The sequence below is a fragment of the Eumetopias jubatus genome, unplaced genomic scaffold (assembly GCF_037043125.1).
Source record: "Eumetopias jubatus isolate StellerSeaLion01/CBP00866 unplaced genomic scaffold, mEumJub1_p1.0 scaffold_10, whole genome shotgun sequence".
NCBI classification, from domain to species: Eukaryota; Metazoa; Chordata; class Mammalia; order Carnivora; family Otariidae; genus Eumetopias; species Eumetopias jubatus.
This window is the reverse complement of record NW_028274816.1, coordinates 116,060,597-116,082,043: the sequence shown is the minus strand read 5'-3', so window position 1 is coordinate 116,082,043 and position 21,447 is coordinate 116,060,597. Positions and strand designations below refer to the sequence as shown.

General features: G+C 36.6%; 1 protein-coding gene across 1 annotated transcript in view; it reads right to left on the bottom strand.

Moving 5' to 3' along the window:
• The window catches only part of CLTC (clathrin heavy chain), a 60,201-nt gene that overhangs the window by 29,828 nt on the left and 8,926 nt on the right, over positions 1–21,447 (bottom strand). The window contains exons 2-7 of the mRNA XM_028109036.2: positions 9,537–9,744; positions 6,524–6,792; positions 5,707–5,868; positions 4,670–4,783; positions 4,081–4,254; positions 582–779 (exon numbers count right to left, since the gene is read on the bottom strand). Of these exons, the coding sequence (XP_027964837.1) occupies positions 582–779; positions 4,081–4,254; positions 4,670–4,783; positions 5,707–5,868; positions 6,524–6,792; positions 9,537–9,744 (1,125 nt within the window). The remainder of the gene's footprint in view (positions 1–581; positions 780–4,080; positions 4,255–4,669; positions 4,784–5,706; positions 5,869–6,523; positions 6,793–9,536; positions 9,745–21,447) is intronic.

Sequence of the window (21,447 nt, the reverse complement as noted above, 5' to 3'; positions counted from 1 at the left end):
TGTTACATGTCTGGTTCAAGGTTATGAGATTATTCAGAATCAGAAATATACCAATCCAATTACAATGCCAGTGTGTAAGAGAATAGCATAATCGTAAAGTAATTATGGCTAGCTTTTGTTCCAGGTTCACATTAAGTGCAAACTTCAAAATAACGGGTCAGGGTGTAGGGTGTTAATTCAGTCCAACGTAATACTAAGGTGATGAGAATAAATTCTGCTAAATTTCAGACAAATCTTCTTACCATAAACTAAACAGAATCTATTTAATTTTCAAGTTTAGAAATAAAATCAGTAGTTATCATTGATGAGGGTAAACAGTGTTGTAACTAAGTAACTGAACATTATTACATATATGTAAATCATAACTTGCTAGATTCTAGATTCTACATAATCTTCTGACACTGAGTTTTAAAAAGCTAACCAAGTCTAGAGGCACTGTCAAGTAACTTATACTACAGGAAAATGCAACCTAAAAAGGGTTAGTTTCTCTGTGAAGAGTTGGTTCCACTTCTAACATTATTAGAAATAGAACATATTAACATTAATCCAATCATGGCAACTTCATTTCCGTAACTATTTACCTTTGGTGCATTAGCAGCTACCTTTGCTGCCTCTGAGTAATTTCCCTGGGCAAAAAGAGCATTAAATTTCCGGGCAAAGAGTTCTTCAGCACCAGCTAAGTTGTTACGTACAGCCATTCTCAGAGCCAAATCAGGATTTTGTAGGACGTTGGTGATATAAGGAATTATGTTTTCTTCTTCCACACATACTGACAGAACCTGAAATTTAAAGATTAATGAATAGCTGCAATGTATTCATTTGGATATCAATGATACCAAATTTGTTTAGAGCTGTTTACTACTGAATCATAAAGGTAATGAAATTGTGACAATTGCATTCTTTTTGCCGTAAAATAATTTTAAAAAATTTAGGGGCACTTGGGTGGCTCAGTCAGTTAAGCATCTGACTCTTGATTTCAGCTCAGGTCATGATCTCAGGGTCGTGGGATCGAGCCCCGCATTGGACTCCGTGCTGAAGTGTAGAGGCTGCTTTCAGAGTCATTCTCTCTCTCTCCCTCCCCCTCCACTCCTGCACACACATGCTCGCTCGCTCTCAGAAGGGGGGGGAAAAAAAAAACACCCCAGGAGCAAGAAGACTAAGGGCTGCTAAGTCATTTTGGGATTCTTAAAATATGGCCATATTTATAATATACCACCTACTTCATACTATCTTCATACTGTCCAAACGAATTGCTTTGCTATCATCCATTCATTCTTATCATGGTTAATATCAAAGATTAAGGCTCTCCCATTTAGTTGAGCTCTGAAAGGCAGCTCTCCATATGGTTTATTGATTCTTAGGAGATAGTCTGGACAATCTACAGGACTATGAAAAAGATCTGCAATCTAAATGAAATCTAGGGCTCACCTGGAAGAAGTTTAAGGTATACGCCTTTTAACTCTAGGATTTTTTTTTTAACAAGGATTTTCAGTAATTTTAATTACATTTATACTCCTATAGGCCAGATTATATATTCAATGAGGGGAGGGATCACGGAATCCTCATGCACCTAAAATACTGCAATGTATGCAGTAGGAGCTTAATAAATGTAGCCATCAGTAAAGAAAACTTTCTAACTGCTTTTTATTTGGAGAACAGTTACTTACCCTTTCTCCTCCTAAAAAAAAAAAAAAAAATCACTGTCACAGAATGATGCCCTACTTGCCTAACATCTAAACTACTATCAATGGACGTGAGGCAAGGGAGCCATCACTTCACCATCTACATATCCATTCCTCTCCCCAGCACCAGAGCTGGTTATACACCACAGCTTACAAACTACTTATACTATCCCAACAGCACTTCTCATATAATTTCTCATCTGTTTCTCAGGCACTATTCCACTAAGGACAGGGACGTATCTTTCCTTAGTTGCATTATTAGCACCAGCGTTTTGCCTGAAATAAATGCTTGATATTTGTTAAGTAAATGAAAATGGGAAATTTCTGTCCCAGTACTAACAAGAATCAATACAATCTGAGAACTCAATAATCAAAGAGATAGGTAACAGTGTACTATTCTATTTTTCCTTTTGAGAAAAATGAAGAAATTTTAACTTCCAAATGCTTTAACTTTTACAGGCCAGACCCCCTCCGGCATCCCCAAAGCTTAGGCTATCCTGTTGCCTCATGTCATTCTACTACAAATTAAGACATTAAAAGGAAGAAAAGTAATTATTTGTTCTTTACAGTCATTTAAAGCATTCCAGACCCTCACCCTTAATTTAGTGCTTAGTTCCCAGGAAAAATAAAGAAGATGAACAAATCCAGTTCCAATTACACTGCCTTAAGCTTCCTAATGATTGCTACACCTTTGTCTTCCCTAAACACCAAATCCACAGATTCATCTTTATCCTATTTTAGACTGTTCTAGCAGATTTCTAGCAACCAGTACTCAAAATCTATAAGGGACAGAGAAGGTTCCTCTACCTCTGAAGTACTCACTCAGTTCTACCAAGTTCAGAATTTAAGTTAGATATTGGCAATAATGTTCTCTTGATAGCTTTTGATTTTTAAACCAATAGAAACCACAAACTCATTCCTTCAGGGCATATGTCCAGCTGCAATTGACTTTGATCAAAGACCAAAGGAAATGCCTTGAGGCCTAAGGTCACTATAAACACCCATCTCCCTACTCAAAGCAACTGGCACAGAAAATTTCTTGGGAAGGAGAATAATCAATAAATTCTCAGAATCAGAGTTATGAACGGCAAATATATATGGTGAAATTTTCCCAGATACTTTACCACCTTAAAAATATCAGCACAGTAGCAGAAATGAGGAAGTCTTTAACAACTTCATAATTATCACTAACCTAGTTCACCTAAGGCCAATTCATTCCTGATTTTTCCGAGAGAGACCCATACAACTGAAAGCTACTTAATTTTTAAAGTTGCTTTAGTGCCAAGACACTGACTGGTACAGAAATACAATTAAAAGGAAAAGCCCCTTTCCTAATGAAGAATAGTGACTGAAGCAGTTAGACAAGCAACTGTAATTCATTGTGATAGATGTAAATGAGGGCTACCTATATTCTAAGGGTATAAAGCAGAAGCACCTAACCAGGTGTGGAGATGAGACAGGGAATGGATAGACAGGGAAAGACCCTTTCTCTATAGTATTAGTCTCTTTATATACATACCATTTTCCAGAAATTAACAGAACAAAGGGGGGGAAAAAACCCCTATCTACTTCCTCTGCTTACTATTGCGGAAAAATACTAATTCGAAGAAAAACTCGCAAAAGGTAAGACCAGTAACAGTACTGCTTGAAATTTTAAACCATTTTTTAGAAAATAAGATAACCTCCGGGTGGAATATTTCTGATCATGCTAAAATACTAAGAAAACAGAAAAAGGATCACTTCCGACAATTTCAGAATAGCTAATATTTTCCCTATCTAATTGGATAACTTTCCAGGTACCCCGCAATAGCTATTATAAAATATCACTTTCCAACATTAAATATTTAATAATAATTAAAGAGTTAGGAAAAGAGATGTAGGAAGAATTCTCTAGTAGTTAACTGTCTTAGCAAGAAAAAAAAAAGAAAAAGCATACCACCTGTCAAATGTGACCCTAATAGTTTCTTTGCATGTAGAGTCATTTTTTTTTTCAAGATTTATTTATTTATTTGAGAGGGGGGAAAGGGGTGGAGGAAAAGACTCTTCAAGGAGACTCCCTGCTGAGTGCAGAGCCCAACTCGATCCCTGGATCCCACAACACATGAGATGGACCTGAGCTGAAATCATGAGCTGGACACTTAACAGACTGAGCCACCCAGGCACCCCAAGAGTCATTTCTTTTGACAATGAAGACAGATAAACACAATCCTAAGTGGCTATATGTTAAACAGCTTCTTCTCTGAGGCAGGATCACAAAGAGACTTTTTTTTATCATATGCTTCTGTATTTTTATGTATATTATTATTTCTGACAACCAAACCATTTCCCTTTTGGGAAGAAAAAGAAAAGTTAACAGTAGTGTTATTTCACTGCTTAATTTGTTTCGAGATTTCCTTACCTGTCCCTTTCTGTTTACTCCAATTATTCCAGCTGTGGCTTCATGAGGTGCAGTAACAAAGATTGTTTCTCCACTGATTCTGTTCATGTAGATACAGGTACCAGTCTCAAGATCATAGAGGTGGATATAACCATACTTAGTAATCAAGAACACTACATCATGCTTTTCACTGATCTGTATAAAGAAAATCAACATTTCAGTAAAATCATGAATCTACAAAAAGAAAATTCAATTCCATTTGAGAGGTGCTAAATTCTAGAACTTTGACAAGAGGTTTATGTGAAAAAATTAATACATATGGTTTCCTCATTTTTATAGCCATTTACTATCCCAAGTTCTCAGAGCAAACAAAGAATATGGATAAAATGTATAAAAGGGAAAATATAATTTTGAACTTAGGATAACCCAGTTTATGCATTACATGAAAACTAAGAATATTTCTTTACGAAGTTTCACTAATAAACTTTACTACTGAATAAAGGGTATTTTTCTAAGCACTACTAAATTATATTGACTGTGAATAGTAGTTTTGGTATTAATTTTGTTATCAGGAGAGATTTTAAAAGTCCATTTGTTTTGCTTAAAATACCTGCATTGCAACAGGAAAGTCATTTTGTGCTTCTGGAGGGAAGAAAACATCCACTGCCTTCTTTGGAAAGGGCTGGTTTCCTGTAGGTGGTGTGCCAACTTCAATGATATGTAACTGTTCATAAGAAAATAAAATTGATACAAATCTCTCTCATTTAGCAGTTGATCACAGCAGCTTTATTTGTAGCCCCAGACTGGAAACAACCCAAATGTTCTAAAATAGGTGAATATTAAACTACAATACAACTATACCATGGAATACTCCTCAGTAATAATAATAAAAAAAAAATTCTCGTGGTCATTATGCCAAGTGAAAAAAAATGCCAATCTCAAAGGGTCACAAGCTATACAGTTCTATTTATATAGAATTCTTGAAGTGACAATATTATACAAATGGAGAGTATTAGTAGTAGTTAGGAGTTAAGAGACATTGGGGAAGAGGGGAGGACATTGGGGAAGAGGGGAGCAATTGGGTGTGACTTATATAAAGGAACAGCTGGGGGGAATCCGTGGTTATAGAACAGTATATATCACGAATCTATTCCTGTTAAATGACACAGAATGATACAAATGTACCAATGTCAGTTTCTGGTTTTTCTACTGTACTATAGCTATGTAAGATGGTATTACTCAAATCGTGGTCCACATCTGTCTAGTCACCTAGGGCATTTAAAATATAGGTTATGGGCTCCACTTACTGAGTCAGACTCTCTAGATATAAGGCAAACAAATGTACATTGTAGCAAAGTTGAAAAACATCAAATTAAGGCCTTTGGTAAAGACAAGCAAAATAAAGTGTCACTATAAACAGCCGATATAAAAAGTTGTTAAAGAACATTATTCATTTTAGACAAGGATAAGAAAATTTTATTTTAGATAAGTATCACTAGAAACAGAATTTAAACAAACTAAGTCACCTCAAATCTGAATATTAAAAACAAATTAATGAAGGGAGAAGACTTTTTGAAATTAGAGGACTAATTAAATTAAAAGAGAGACAAAGACAAGTTCTCAATAATTTCCAAAACGAAAACTTACCTTCCCTCCAGCTTGACCCCGTACTGCAAAACAAAATAACGTTGATTCTTCTGCGTTTCCTTCCATCTTAAATTGCGCGAAACTAGCCGCATGTCCTTCAATGGGCTGAGACACTTTCCTATCTACAGAATATAACTGCATAGCTCCCACCACACGATTTTGCTACAAAGGATCAAAGAGAACGAAGTTTGGGGACCCAATGAATCTATAACTCCCAGATTCATCAACCAGTAAAATAATTAAAATGCTTTATATCACCTTTAGCAGGATTTGTAATTCTTTATAAATTTAGTCTCTCAATGTAGATTTGATACCTCTTAATTTAAAATCTGGCTCCAACATTATCTTATTAAAGCTTAACATGAATATTTAAAATGTGCCTCAAAAACAACCACCTCTTTACAATTATCTTGAAAAAAAAATCAATTGGTAAAAGAGTATTCTGAAAATGTACATCAGTATAAAGCCATTAAGCTAGCAACCTTTATTTCTTAAAAAAGACTTTCAAAATTAAGTCTGATTCGGGGCTCCTGGGTGGCTCCATTGTTAAGCGTCTGCCTTCAGCTCAGGTCATGATCCCAGGGTCCTGGGATGGAGCCCCGCATCAGGCTCCCTGCTCGGTGGGAGGTCTGCTTCTCCCTCTCTCCCTCTCCCTCTCCCCCTGCTTGTGTTCCCTCTCTCGATGTCTCTGTCAAATAAATAAATAAAATCTTTAAAAATAAATAAATAAGTCTGATTCACCAGGATTAGAGAAGACATAATTTCAAAATAAATTGCATTCTCTATACCTTTTATTAAACATATAGAAAAATGTTACCTGTGCAGATATGCCAGTCAGAAGTAACCACTTTTGCTTTGCATCTGTACGATAATTGATAATCTGGCACCCTGCAAGGCTAGAATGGCGATCAAACATTTTCACTGGCTGAGACTCTCCTTCCATACTCCAATGATAAACTGCATTATCCGTAACAAGAGCAACCGTATTCAAAGAGATCCATTTCCAGAAGGTGACATCATCAGTCATGGTATGGGCCTTCATTTTACTTTTCATTTCAATGTTAAATATCTGAAGAGTTTTCCCAGCTAAAAACAAAATTAAGAATTATGAATCATTAGGAAAGCAAAATTCAGGATAAATTATTATCTAGCTAGACTCTCTCTGTAACAAGATCTGTAACTTCAAAACAAAATGGTTCTATCAGGAGACTAAAAACCAACTACAGAAGTCACACCGATAGGGCAGCAACCTTTGAAGAGATAGCTGAGACTAAGCCAACAATCTGTATCTACAGCTGAAGCGAAACTATATTACCTCTACTAAAGACATTTTAAATAAATACTATGACTTCTATAGAATTCTAAATCCCAACTGAAAATGAGTCTGAAGACTTGAACAGTGATGGAAAACAAGGTTGTAGCCCTCATGCTGATAATTAAGAATGTTTATGCATAAACTAAGTTAGTTGGTAAGTACACAGAACAAAGCAAATCTGATACAAACACATGGGGAAAATGTCTACTTTTTAAAAGGCAGTCATCCCCCATCCAACCAAGTCTTATGGAAACTGCCTTTTTGGAGGAGGGTCTACTTCAACTCTGCCTTGTACCAAGCACATAAGAGAAGTGCCTGCTACATCCCACTGGTTTAAGATACAAAGGGAAGGGCAGAGGTGCTGGGAAAAAAGGAGACAAAGGACAGTGTCAGGTGCTGTTAATATGCTGGAGATGCGAACAGAGTTCAAGCTTCATTCAATGAAGACAACAAACAGTAAAGGGAGGATGAAATTTGCGTTGAGTGTTAAGAGGTCACGGAGTCAGATGCAAAGGCTTGTACTTATAATTTGAAATCCATCAGAATGAAAAGTGATTTGGTCTAAATTAACAGAAGTCAAAGCCCAAAGCGATCTCGAGGCTAGCTAATCCACATTAGTCCTTAGAGACTAAAGAAAACTCCATTCCTGAGCCACTGAGAATCTGGCTCTTGAAAAACAAAAACTGTAAGGGGTGGGGGTTTGGCAGAATGGGACACAAAACACACAGCTTTGTACCATGACCCTTCTTACCACATGTATAAAAACTTCTTCCCTAAAACAAAGAATGCTATTCCCATCCCACACAATATGTAACCACAACCGGACTTGAACAATTGTTAGTTACAGTCCTGTCTATAAAAAGAATCGAAGGGTTTAAAATTGGCTTCAGAGGGAAGCAGTATTTGGGAATGACTTACTTCCCTTTGCTGCCTTTCCCAGCCCCTCGTTAACAGACTTTTATTTATTTCTACACAAAAGGGGTTGGAGTATATGTATGTAGGGTGATTTGGACAGGAGGGCAAGATGACAGCTTAACTCCATAATATAGACATATAGGCACAAATCTATAATGCTATTATTACAATACTCTGAAAATCTTTGCAATTTATTCTTTTTATGTAACAGGACAATAACTAATACAATCTAATTTAAAATAACTCACCATCTGCACACATAAGAAAGCATTAAGAAATGTGATAAGATAACAATAACATTAAAAACAGAAAAGAATTATGAGAAAATTAAAACGATGGCCTTTTAATAGAGAGGTGTGAGAGCTGCTAAGCAGTTCAATCTAAATTCTTTAAGGAGGCTGGAGGAAGCTTAATACCTTAAAGTATAATACATGTATTGTTTAACAGAAGCAAGAAGCTTGCTACCGTAAAACGTGGTCCTAGGTGAAAGCCGGACCATCTTTCCTTAAGATGAGATCAACAACTCCTATCTTGGATATGTAATGGTAACATAGTTATCTGACTATGCTTGCCTCCAACCCTGCATTTAATCTCCAACCAGTATCACTACTAAATACAAAGTTTAAATTATGTGAAGAAAAATCTGTTTAAAAACCTCAGCACCTTTAACAACTCACCCACACATTTATCAAGAAATTACTAGGAACCTGAACTCCTCCTACTACTACCAAGAAGAAAAACAAAGCAAAATACAGACAATTAAATGCTTTTTAGAGTCAGCCAGCTTGTCACCTAGTCCTCTCACAAACTTCTGTTTTAAAGGGTCAGTTACATTCTCACTCTATAGTTCAAAGGAAAAAAATTAATACAGGCTCCAGACAGTATGAGTTTCTTTGAACTTAGATTGATAGGTTGTACAGTTCCCTACTGTGAGAACCAAAAAGGTAATGTGAATAAACTCTAACACCCTTGATCCCAAAGCTTTAATATCCACCTACATATATACACACTTCTAACAATCAGGGTAAATTTAAGACTTTTTTTTTTTAAAGTAGGCTCCACATGCAACGTGGTGGGGCTTGAACTCATGACCCTGAGATCAAGAGTTGTATGTTCTACCCACTGAGCCAGCCAGTCACCCAATTCAAGACATTTTTAGAACTTGATAATCTAAATGAAACACACACCTGAAGTATAAAAAAGGCAAAGCATAAATATAAGTTTATCTTCATAACAAAATCCTGCCATGTTTAAGTACTAATATTAAAGTATATTTTATTCCAAATATGAATCACTAATTTCTTGTCTTCTCTATATGGAGTTATATTTTTAGCACAGTCTTGTCACACAGCAGATATAAAATTTAAATTCATTTAATCTAAAACTTAAAATTTTTCTAAATAGTCTATGGTGAGGAGAAAGGAAGACATTTCATAGATATATGCCAAGTCGTGAAAGCAGTTAAAATCAAATTTAGTAATAACTTTGCAGATTTAACCAAATTTAATCTACATGCTGAAAAGGTAAATCCTAATTACTGTATTTGAATAAATTATACATAGGGGGGAAAAAAGAAAGAAATCCCCACAATCTTTTATACCTTTCAATGCAATTACTTTGCTAGCTGGATTCATGATGGCGCTGTCTGCTGAAATTGGTCTTCGAATTGGATTACTTGGGTCATTCATATCAATGATTACCACCTGGGCCTGCTCTCCTACTTTCTCTCTAATGCAGATGAATTTGTCTGACTCCATAGTTAGGGTACTGAAGCCAATGTTTGCTGGGTTTATACCCAGGTTCTGGAGCTGGGGGAAAAAACAAAAACATAGTAAGTCATGTTACAAAGTGAATCAGAAAGACTTGACATTCATGTACTGTCATCATTACAAATCCTCATTTAACAATTAATGCTTTAAGGTCAACAGTGACAACTCCATCACATTCATTCAAATGAGGCAATTGATAGCCAAATGATGGACCTTCTGTTCTTCCAACAAAGATGGCATTCAATTATTTTCTTATAACCTTGTAGTTTTAACTAGAGATGTGTAACTCTGGGGTTAAAACTAGGAGGCAGAACAAGTACATAAAAGGGTAAAGGACTGAGCTACACCTAAGAGCTAGTGGGTCATTAATATTCTGAGTGACTAAATGTAGTATTACAGATTAAGTCCCACTAAAAAGTTACCAGCAGGTTTTATTAGCCTTGGCCAGACTAATTTTTTTTTCCTCCAAAGAATAGTTAAGTTCACATGGAACAAAATACAAACAAATATGAAAAAGCACAGGGAGAAAAAAAACAAAACAAAACACACAAGTCTTCCTTCTGCCCAAGTGTCCCAGATACCAATTTCCCTCCTCCTCAGAGACCACCACTTTCTTATGGACTGGCTGAGCCAAGTTAATTGTATTTTATCTAAATTCTTCTGTCAAATTCTGCTAATAGGACTTAATTATAACCAGGACAGGATCTGAATAAAATACAACATAAGATTAAGACACTGGGGGCACTTGGGTGGCTCAGTCGTTAAGCGTCTGCCTTATGCGTCAGATCATGATCCTAGGGGTGTGGGGATCGAGCCCCACATCAGGCTCCCTGCTCACATCGGGCTCCCTGCTCGCTGGGAAGCCTGCTTCTCCTTCTCCCACTCCTCCTGCTTGTGTTCCCCTCTCCCTCTGTCTCTCTCTCTGCCAAATAAATAAAATCTTTAAAAAAAAATAAAAAGATTAAGAGACTGCACTTAACTTTCACTTTCCTCTTATACCTCAATGACTGCAAAGCACACCAGTTATAATGTGTAGTTACAATAACACTGAATACCAGGGCAAGGAGTCAAGCAATTGTTTAACTATTTAATACAAACATGGTAATGAAATAGAAGATTAACTGGCTTTACAAACTCAGGTATACACAGCAAAGCAAGTATACAAGCTATGAGGTAAGTAATTTATAACAAATTTGGTTACAATAAAACTTTATAAATTATTAATTTTCATTTCTTCCTGAATTTAACTTTATAGTAACTTTTAGGTCCAGAACTAATGAAGGACGATAAATAAAAGAGGTCTCCAACCACTTATAACGGGACTGTGGGTGGCCTTCCAGAGGCCAAGTTGTCCATCTAGTTTCAGAGGTATACACATCTATTTTTCTGAGTGGACGGTTCTCAAACTCTTGTAAATTTAATCCAGTTACCTTTCTAATAGTTTGGAGAAAAAATTCCAAAGGCTCCCAGATCACCTAGAACTCTACGTGTAAAAGCAACACATTATCTTCTTAACTATTCTGTAAAATAAGAATTCTGTGTTTCTAAGTCACTACACCAAATATTCACATAAGACAAATTTTGAGGCTCAATTGTCACAGCTTAAGTCCTACAATGTTAAGAAGAGTAAAAATTAATAGTGTTAGTCAAATAGTAACTAATTGAATCCCAAATTATTCCTCAGAGGCAAGTGCAAGACAACCATAAAAAAAGAAAACTTAGGAAAGACGGCAGAGGAAGAAAAAAAAGAAAATCAAGAAAACTTTGTTTCTTATTCCCGAGTAGGTCTCCAAATAAATGCAGTCAAAAAAGCATGCTGTCAACAGTTAGCACTGACCTTCAGCCTCAGGGCAGTTTTATTTGCAGAAAAAGCAGATTTGGTTACAAACGGGTGGGGTTCTTGCACTCCTTGCAATCTACATAATCTTACATTCTTTTCTCATTCTTCATTTACACATTCTACCAAGAAAGCTATGCATATATATTTTTGATCTTCTCTACCAAGAATGTACTAGTGCTATTCAAAATATTCCATGTGAAATAGACATACACGCTGTATTTAAAAAACAAGAGGCAAGTGTCAAGCTCTCACCAATTCCACGTTTAAACATTTTAAAAAGCATACTTAAGTAATTCCCATTTACACTACTACACAGGAAATTGCTCCTTCCTAAAAAGCTTCTCCCAGTTGTTAGGATAAGTGACAGAACTTCTTCCTATCAGTTAACAGAAAGTTGTATTTGATTTCACGTCTTCAAATAACGTCGGTGAGTTTTTCCTTACTAGTGATACTTTTCAGTGAAAGTGCTCAGAACACTCACCAATTCTTCCCATATTTTCCTACAACATATTCAAAAGGGAAACATCCCAAAACACACAGTAATAGGACAAGACACCATCACTGAAAGCAATTTTGGCTTAGGTACATCCTTAAAATAGATCATATGGGGCGCCTGGGTGGCTCAGATGGTTAAGCGTCTGCCTTTGGCCCAGGTCATGATCCCAACGTCCTGGGATGGAGCCCCACATCGGGCTCCTGGCTCAGCAGGGAGCCTGCTTCTCTCCCTCCTTCTGCCTCTCTCTCCGCTCATGCTCTCTCTCTGTCTCAAATGAATAAATAAAATCTTTAAAAAAAAACAGATTATATGAAAGGGTTATACTAGGTAACTATGTCTACTAATATCTGCACAAATAAAGACGTTTAAAATGCAACAATGTTTTTAAAAAGGTTTTATTTTCAAAACAGCACAAACTAACCAGAAAAAATTCTTAGTCAACTATAAAAGTCTGATGGTATAGGAACTATCTACCACAGAAGCTGTGCAATAAACCACTAATAAACTCAGAGGAAATGTAAGAGTCTCCAAACTTGCAGCTATTTTCAGAGAATACACAATAATATCCAAATTCTGGCTACATTTTTTATAGTCTCAATTGGCAAGATGTTGTTACCACTGAAGCTGGGGATATTCTGTTCTGCTATATGCTTGGAAATTCCTAGTAAAAAAATTTTTTTAACTTCAAAAAGTTTCTACTTTTTGATTATAAATTAAAAAGAATATGGAGTCAATAAACTCAGGTCCAAGAAAAGGGGTTACTTATTTTTTTGAATAGTTATTACATACATATGGCAAGTATTCAAACAGTACAAAAGGGTATACTATGAAAAGTCACCCACCTATGTTTCCAGTAATACCTCTCTCCCCCCAGCAATTAGAGATGCTTTTCCATCTTAGAGACAGCCTATGTATATGAAAGTATAGATTTCCATCCTCCCTTTAAAAAAAAAAAAAACACACTAATAGCACATGCACAAAACCATACAAATTATCAACTGCTCCCTTTTGAAAGAAAACCAACTCGAATGTTGCAATTCATTTGATTTCCACACTACATTTTGGGCCCTAGTCCTACTGTAGGACTTGACACTTAAGCCTAGTTTATTTCCAAAAAGTTTAAATAAACAAATTTACTTTTAATCAGCCAACCCAAAACTCTGTGGAGAGGCCTGGAACTGCATGTTAGAAATGATACAAAAATGGGGTGCCTCGGTGGCTCAGTTGATTAAGCGTCTGCCTTCGGCTTGGGTCGTGATCTCAGGGTCCTGGGATGGAGCCCTGCGTCAGGCTCCCTGCTCAGTGGGGAGTCTGCTTCTCCCTCTCCCTCTGCCCCCCACTTGTGTTCTCTCTCTCAAATAAAAAAGTAAAATCTTAAAAAAAAAATACAAAAATGTTTCTTTTTCCTTCTCCTCCCCTTCTCACCCCAATTTGGATTAACATGCCTGGGGCGGGGGGAAACACTACATTTTTAGTTTTTGTAGTGAGACACAGTATTTCAGATTCCCCATTATCTAGAGAACACAGAAGGTTCTTCATTCAAGTAGACAATTGCTATAAAAATATATAACTTTGATTATAAAGTACAAATGCCATCCAAAATTAGTTGGTTCTGTGGATTCTTAAGAAAAAAATGTCTGAGTTTAATCCCAGTTTTGCCTCATAAATGATCATAGGGAAATCAGTTATCTGTGTATCTGTTTCCTCTTCTGAAACATCTAAGATCCCAGAATTATGAGGATTTAATGTAGAGCACTTAGAACAATGTCTGATGCATAGTAAAGGCTCAACAGATACTATTAGAACACACATCAGTATTTAGGCCAGTTCAAATTTAGCTTTTTTTGTATTGGCATTTTACTATCTGCTTAATTCAGCTGTCCTACAGGTTGCTTGAAACCCTGGGTGTGAATATCTTTTGACTACTGATAATAGATTAGTGGTCTCTGGGTGCTTAACTTAGACACTGTGAAATGCCTTTTTTTCCTTCTTTTTTTCAATAGAAAATTACACTTAAAAACTTTCAATTCTGTTCTTTAATTTGACTAAGTGAAGTTAGGTAGAGACCAGAATCTCCAAAACCACCTAACGTTTTCATGCTAAGTAACCTTATTTTAATTCCTATTTTTAGGTGCACCATGGAACATTGCTAAGGCTTTCTAACAAACTTGGCAAATATGCCTCTAACACCTTTGCTGAGGAAGCAAGCTGGGAAAGCTAATGCAAACAGATGGCATAAGGTCAGTATCATCAAAAATTCTCTTTGCCCTAAAGAACTCAGGACTAAAAAAACAGAAGGTAAAATGTAAAGCAAACGTAGAATTTCTCTCCTCAACGTGCAGAAAAGTTTGAGGCACCTGGTACAAAGACACACACACAAACCAATACCTTTCCAAAACCAGAGTTTCCCAATCGGCCAATACCACACAATTCCAGGTCAATTTATCCAACTAAAGTTCTTCAAATAAAAGAACTTTCTTAAAGAGTGAAACCCTCTTCCATCTTTGCCCTGCAATATGTCTAATTAATGTTACAGAGGCAAGGTTCATCTTACACAGAAAGATAGCATTTCTTTTGCTATACTTTTTAGGACAATTACATATTAAAAGAGGTTTATGAAATTAGGAGTCAACACTAATACAAATAAAAGACATAAATAACAAAAAGTGAAAAGCTGTTCCTTAAAGAAAGCCAACTTAAAAATGGTGAAAGACCAATGGAATTTTTAAAGTCACTCTTTTTGCAAGTATTACAATAATTAATTCAGGGAAGGGCGCCTGGGTGGCTCAGATGGTTAAGCGTCTGCCTTCGGCTCAGGTATTAATCCCGGGGTCCTGGGATCGAGTCCCGCATCGGGCTCCCTGCTCCTTGGGAGCCTGCTTCTCCCTCTGCTTCTCTCTCTCTCTCTCTCTCTCCCCTCTCTCATGAATAAATAAAATCTTTAAAAAAATAATTAATTCAGGGAAGAATCAATGGATACTAAAATTAATGGATGAAATTTCCTCCCTTTGGTAAACTGTAGTATGGTTATATAAGAAAGCTATTTACATAGTCTCACACTATTTCCCAAGATACTTATTACGAAAGGGAAGAGAGGGGCGCCTGGGTGGCTCAGTTAAAAGCCTGACTTCAGCTCTGGTCATGATCTCAGGGCCCTGGGACTGAGCCCCATGTTGGGCTCCCTGCCCAGTGAGGAGTCTATGTCTTCTTCTCCCTCTGCTACTCCCCACTGCTTGTGCTGTTAAATAAAATCTTTAAAAAAAAAAAAAAGTGAAATGGCATGATAGCTTGAATTTCTTTAAAATGTTTAAAACAGAAAAAGTAAATACTGCAAAATACCAAAAATCTAGATGACTGGGATATAGCTCTTCCCAGTCTTATATGAAAGCTTGCAAATTTATTCAAGTTTTTAAAAAAGATTAAATTCTACTCATAATAAGGTTACAGAAACTGAAAATTAAATTGTAAGGAATAGATTTTTATTAGGTAATTTACCTGTAGGGCAAGAAGGAAGGATACAACTTTCAAAAGGTAAAGATGATAAACCAAAGAGTGATATAATTCAAGTGTAAGAGTTATGCTCTGTAAAGGAGTTGTGCACTGGATGTCTGCCCAATCAGAACTAAGAGGTTTGCTGCACTTAATACTATCCAAAATAGTGGCCACTGGTCACATGCAGCTATTCAATTTTAAGTAAATAAAATTTAATATTCAGTTCCTCAGTCACACTAGTCATAGTTCAAGTACTCAACAGTCACATGTGACTACTGTATTGGAAAGCATAAAACATACAACATTTCCATCATTGCAGTCTAACCAAGAGCATTGTTTTCAGACGTTTTCTTGGGAGTTTAACAAAGAGAAAAGGAAAACTTCTTTAACATTAAATTCTGGCAAAATATGAAAGACAGTTGGTAAAGTTACACAAGAATTTCAAACAAGACAAGGAGAAGCAGGAAAAAGTAGAACTTTCAAGTTTCAGAGTCCAGATAGCTACAGGAGGCTTGGGGGTGAAAAATCTGCAAAGTTCAATACTAGCAGAAGTGAGAACCCAAGAAAAACTCCTCAATCTGGGTGCCTCTTTCCCCTCAAGAAATCACTAGACTTTCAAATAGGGAAAGCCCAGGGTTATAAAAGACTGAGAATATGCAGATGTAGCAAGATGCCATCTCTTCAAAGAACTTGAAAAAGGAGAGGCCTGTCTCTATGCTGGGTAAACTACCACTGCCTCAATTTCTCAATATCATGAAGCTTTTGGAGAAAGAGTACACATCTGTATGATGAATCCCTAATTTAAAAAACTATAAGTGTGAAAGAGATTGTATTAAAATCAAAATATGGTAAAAAAAATTTTAACTTCAGCAATTTTAGATTCAGAAATCTAAGTTAAGGATTCATAAGTTTTTAATGCTTTAAAAGCTTTGTTTTTTGGGTCCTGGTTTTAAAAACTATACTTGATTTGATTATATGTGTGGCAAACAGAAAAGAGGAAGTGTCCATCCTTGCTTGAGGGCGAGCAAAGCATGGGTAAGTGCTACATGAAAGGTTAACATGAGTTAGCACATATCAAGCACTGTGGGGCCACATAAGCACTCTGTTTTTTGGATTTCTATCATTTTACAATTATCTACCTCAGGGACTATGACATCATAACATATATTATTCCAAAAGAGATTTGACTCTGATTTCATGCTACTAACATTACATAAACCTAGGGTGGGCCAATTTGCTTTGTTCAAAACACATGTTATGGGCGCCTGGGTGGCTCAGGTCATGATCCCTGGGATCGAGCCCCGCACTGGGCTCCCTACTCCATGGGAAGCCTGCTTCTCCCTCTCCCACTCCCCCTGCTGTGTTCCCTCTCTGTCTCGCTCTCTGTCAAACAAATAAATAAAATCTTTAAAACAAAACACATTACTAAAGACAGCTTAGGAATACATCCATGTAACAAGGAATCAGGAACCCAGTAATGGTGAGTCAGCACCTTGTTAGAATACATTAGTGATCAACCTATGAAAATATTGTTAAAGGGACCAAATGGACTATTGATATATGTAACCCAAGAGTATACATTAAAAAAGGAAAATAGTAGCAGAAGACAATACAACCAAGTAAAACTATGCTATTTTTCAATGCCCAATTCTTGGACTAAAGAGGAGACTCTGTGAGCTCAGTCTCTGTCTCCGCAATCAATCACAATTGTTTGTGCCTACAAACATCTTATAATTAAAGGAATATTAGTCTTGCTTTAAGCCAGCAATTGTCACATTTGATCAAATAGGAACATTCACTGCAAACAGCCTTCTTTACAATCATACTCAGGGAGATTGCTTCCTATTGAATGACTAGTAAACTCAGAACAGAACTCATTTACCAGCTGTATCAGCTGAAAATCAAAATACCTTAAAACTTGTGTTTATGACAGCATTACTAAGAACTTATGTTTCACAATTAGTGCTTGGCTTTACACTTTCCAGATCCTTCCTCCTTGTTTCATCTGAAGAGTTAGAATGGAAAGGAAGTATGTATGAGCTACTACATTTCAGACAGGACTATTCTGTAAGTGGTCTATGTATATAGCCGTATTTCATTTACCTTTTCTGTAAATGAATCTTGTATCTTGATACAGACTTAATAGGTGTTACCACTAGAGTTAGAAAGTCAACAATTTGAGAAAGACCTGCTGATACTTGGATATTACTCAATGCAGTTACTCTGAAGTTAAGTGCCTAAAGATTTGGTTAACTTCCTATCCCAAGTATTTCACTCAGCATAATTTCCTTTAAAAGTCCCTCAACATCCTCTACCTTCACCTAGTATCAATCACAGTGACAAAAAAATGCTGACAGCAGTCACTTCATCAAGCCCTTGAAACTAGCTATGAAACCAGCAGAATGTCAAATAAAAGCTGCAGTTGCTGTCTTCTACAGGAAATGAAGAAAAATGCTGAGAATGCAGGATTCCTTTAGTTCTTCCATCAACAGGATACTGGCCATCGTTTTGTGTGCTCCACACATTTCAAGCAAGTAAAAATGCCTTTAACTCTTGCTGACCCTTTGCTTCTACAGCACATTAGCTTTTGAGGTAATCACTGTCTCTTAGGAGAATTAGACTCTGGTCGCTCACTCCAAAATTAAGTACTACATTCAAGAAGGAACCACAGTTGGACTGTAAGACTATCAGCTTTGGCAAATTACCAGGAAACTCAAAGAGCATTTTTCCTCCTTATAGTCAACTACTGACTGGAAGATTAAAAAACTTTAAATTTGACTCATTCTTAAAAAAATATTCCAATGATTAGATGAAATGTCACACACTGATTTTGTTCAGGCTGCAGGGGAATATAAAGAAATGTTTACGCCCCAAATCATGCACTCTCCAAAGTTATGCCCTTTACTGCGTAAGTGCCATTCGGCTGGCACAAAACAAGTGGACGCTACCAAAGTCATGCCTGACTAATTACAGGTGTGTACGTATGTGTGTTAGAGGTAGGGATGTGGGCGAAGGGTCAGTTTGGATGTCCAAATATTCTTTTCAAAGAACTAGAAATGAGTGTTACTTTGAGGGTTCAAGATTATAATAAATACTTAGTGCTGACTTAACATAAAAAATTTCAAACGATGATCTGAATGTCCCTAGGCAGACACCAAAGACTTGGTTTCCTGGTATAAGTAACTACAACATCTTGTCAGTTTCCTTACTATTAAAACTGTAAAGGTTACAAAGAAACTTCATTCTATGACACAACTTCCCAAAATGTATTTTTAAGTGGGAGCCCAGTGATTACTACTGCTACTGTTGCACATATTCAGGTCTTTTTCCACCCTATACTGACAGACCTGCTAGGAAATCAGACATTATGCCGTTACTGCTCATTTTTCTAGTTGGAGCAATCATTTAAAGCATGATCAGCATGTAGGTGCTACAAGTTACAAGACCAGTATCACTTTTTTTACATTTGAGTCACTGAAATATTTCCTTGTGAACCTAAATACCAAAAATTCCAAGTTCAACAGAGTGAATGAATTAACACTCAGCAATAAGAGTTACAAGCTTTCTGAAAATCATTTAATATTAACAAATTCAGGGAGTCTGAAACATTAAAATGACTAAATGACCAGGATTTATTTTCTAATATCTACTGAGCATCTATTATTTGGCAACTTAACATCAACTCAATATTTTATAACCCACTATTTAAGTTTTGTGTGAAACTGCCTTTCTTTACTTACTTTGTGTTAAGCTACAAATCTGTCATTACTACTAAGGTAACAATGTATAGGGAAAATAACGGGTTTTAGGCTCAGAGGGTTTTGAGTGTACAATTTGTTCCTCATGTCCTTTGTTTTTTTTTTTTTTTTTTTAAGATTTTATTTATTTGACAGAGAGAGACATAGCAAGAGAGGGAATACAAGCAGGGGGAGTGGGAGGGAGGCTCAGCTGACTTCCCGCTGAGCAGGGAAGCCGATGCGGAGCTCGATCCCAGGACCCTGGGATCATGACCTGAACTGAAGGCAGACACTTAACAACAGCCACCCAGGCGCCCCCTGTACCTCATGTCTTATAAAAAGTGGAAAAAAACTTACCATCTCCAAACTCTATAGATACTGCTTCACTGTCTGACATTCAGGGTTAAAAATGTAAGACTACCTTGATTTTTGATCAGGGAGAGGGTATGCTCTGGATGCTTGCAGATTTTTTGTTTTTAAATTCATGGTACTAAAACTTCCCCAGGCCTGTCTCAAACACTGAACACTTTCAATCTTGCTTCTTCCTTCGTATCAGTTACATTTTCTTCCATTGTCTGAAAAAAGCTTCCATTCTAATTATTTTTGTTTCTATAGTTCTTAGATTTGTAACCTATTCTGTCACGCCTCTTCTTTCAATTCTGTGATTTCTTTCTAAGTTCAAAATCTTCAAAAAATTCAAGTTAATCTTCCACATTGCTGATTTCTACAGGGGCAATTCTGCTGTGTCCGGGATCAACTGTTTCTGTATATGTTCTATTACTGCAGCCTTTTACCTCCATGGGTCTTTCTATTCATATTAGATCAAGTTTTTTTTATATGCCATAGATGATGCCAACAGTTTTAAGTTTTCTTCCAGTTCCAGTAGAAAAAAAACTCTTATTTCCTCAGATCTCTTCCTAGTTTTATGGTATTTTTTCCCAATAATCACACATTTAAACAATTAATGAGCAGCTACTGTAGCCAGACACTACACTAATACAGAGAATTCTACAGTGAATATGCTATGGCCTCCTCTATTCAGCGTGTAACAAGCACATAGCAATTACAAGGGTGCCTTGAGGTTACAAGGATGCATGCTTAGCCCAGATATATGTGGGAGTATACACAATGTCTCAGAAGAAATGGAAATACAATCTGAAGCAGACACACAATTTAAGGGAGGACAAAGCTACAAACGGGAGAGAACAGAACTAAAAATACCCTATGTGCCCAAATAGGGTATTCATTTTAGCAAGTAAACTATTCCCTGGACACCCAAAAAAACTTTTGACTAGTATCAGAATGTGGAAAAACTGGAACTCTCATACATTGCTGGTGGGGATATAAAATGGTGCAGCTGCTATGAAAAACAGTTGGACAATCCCTCAAATAATTAGAACAGTTCTAAACCATAGGACCTGGCAATTCCACTCCTATGTATATATCCAAAAGAACTGAAAACAGGTATTCAAAAAAAACCTTTAATGTTCATAGCAGTACCATTCATTTATAATAGCCAATGGGTGGAAAGAACCCAAATGTCCATCAACTAATGAAAGGACAAATAAAATGTAGTGTATCTATTCAGCCATTAAGGAATGAAGTATGCAGACATACTGCAACATGGACAAACTTCAAACATTACGCTTAGTAAAAGACAAAAAAGGTCACTTACTATATGATTCCACTGATTGGTAAATCCATAAGGAGAGAGCCTGTTAGAGGCTGCAGGGGATAGGAGGGGGGTGGGAATGAGATACTGCTTAATGAATTTGGGGTTTCCTTTTGGAGCAATGAAAATGTTTTGGAACTAGATACAGGTGATGGTTGCACAACACTGTGAATGTATTAAATACCATTAAACTGTTCACTTTAAAATGGTTAATTTTGGGGCACCTGGGTGGCTCAGTTGTTAAGCGTCTGCCTTAGGCTCAGGTCATGATCCCAGGGTCCTGGGATCGAGCCCTGCATCAGGCTCCCTGCTCAGCGGGAAGCCTGCTTCTCCCTCTCCTACTCCCCTTGCTTGTATTCCCTCTCTCACCGTCTCTATCAAATAAATAAATCTTAAAGAAAATAAAATTCTTTAAAAATAAAATAAAATGGTTAATTTTAAGTTATATGAACTTTATCTCAATTTTAAAAGAACTTTGGCCCTGTTAATATAAATTCTTAGGGAT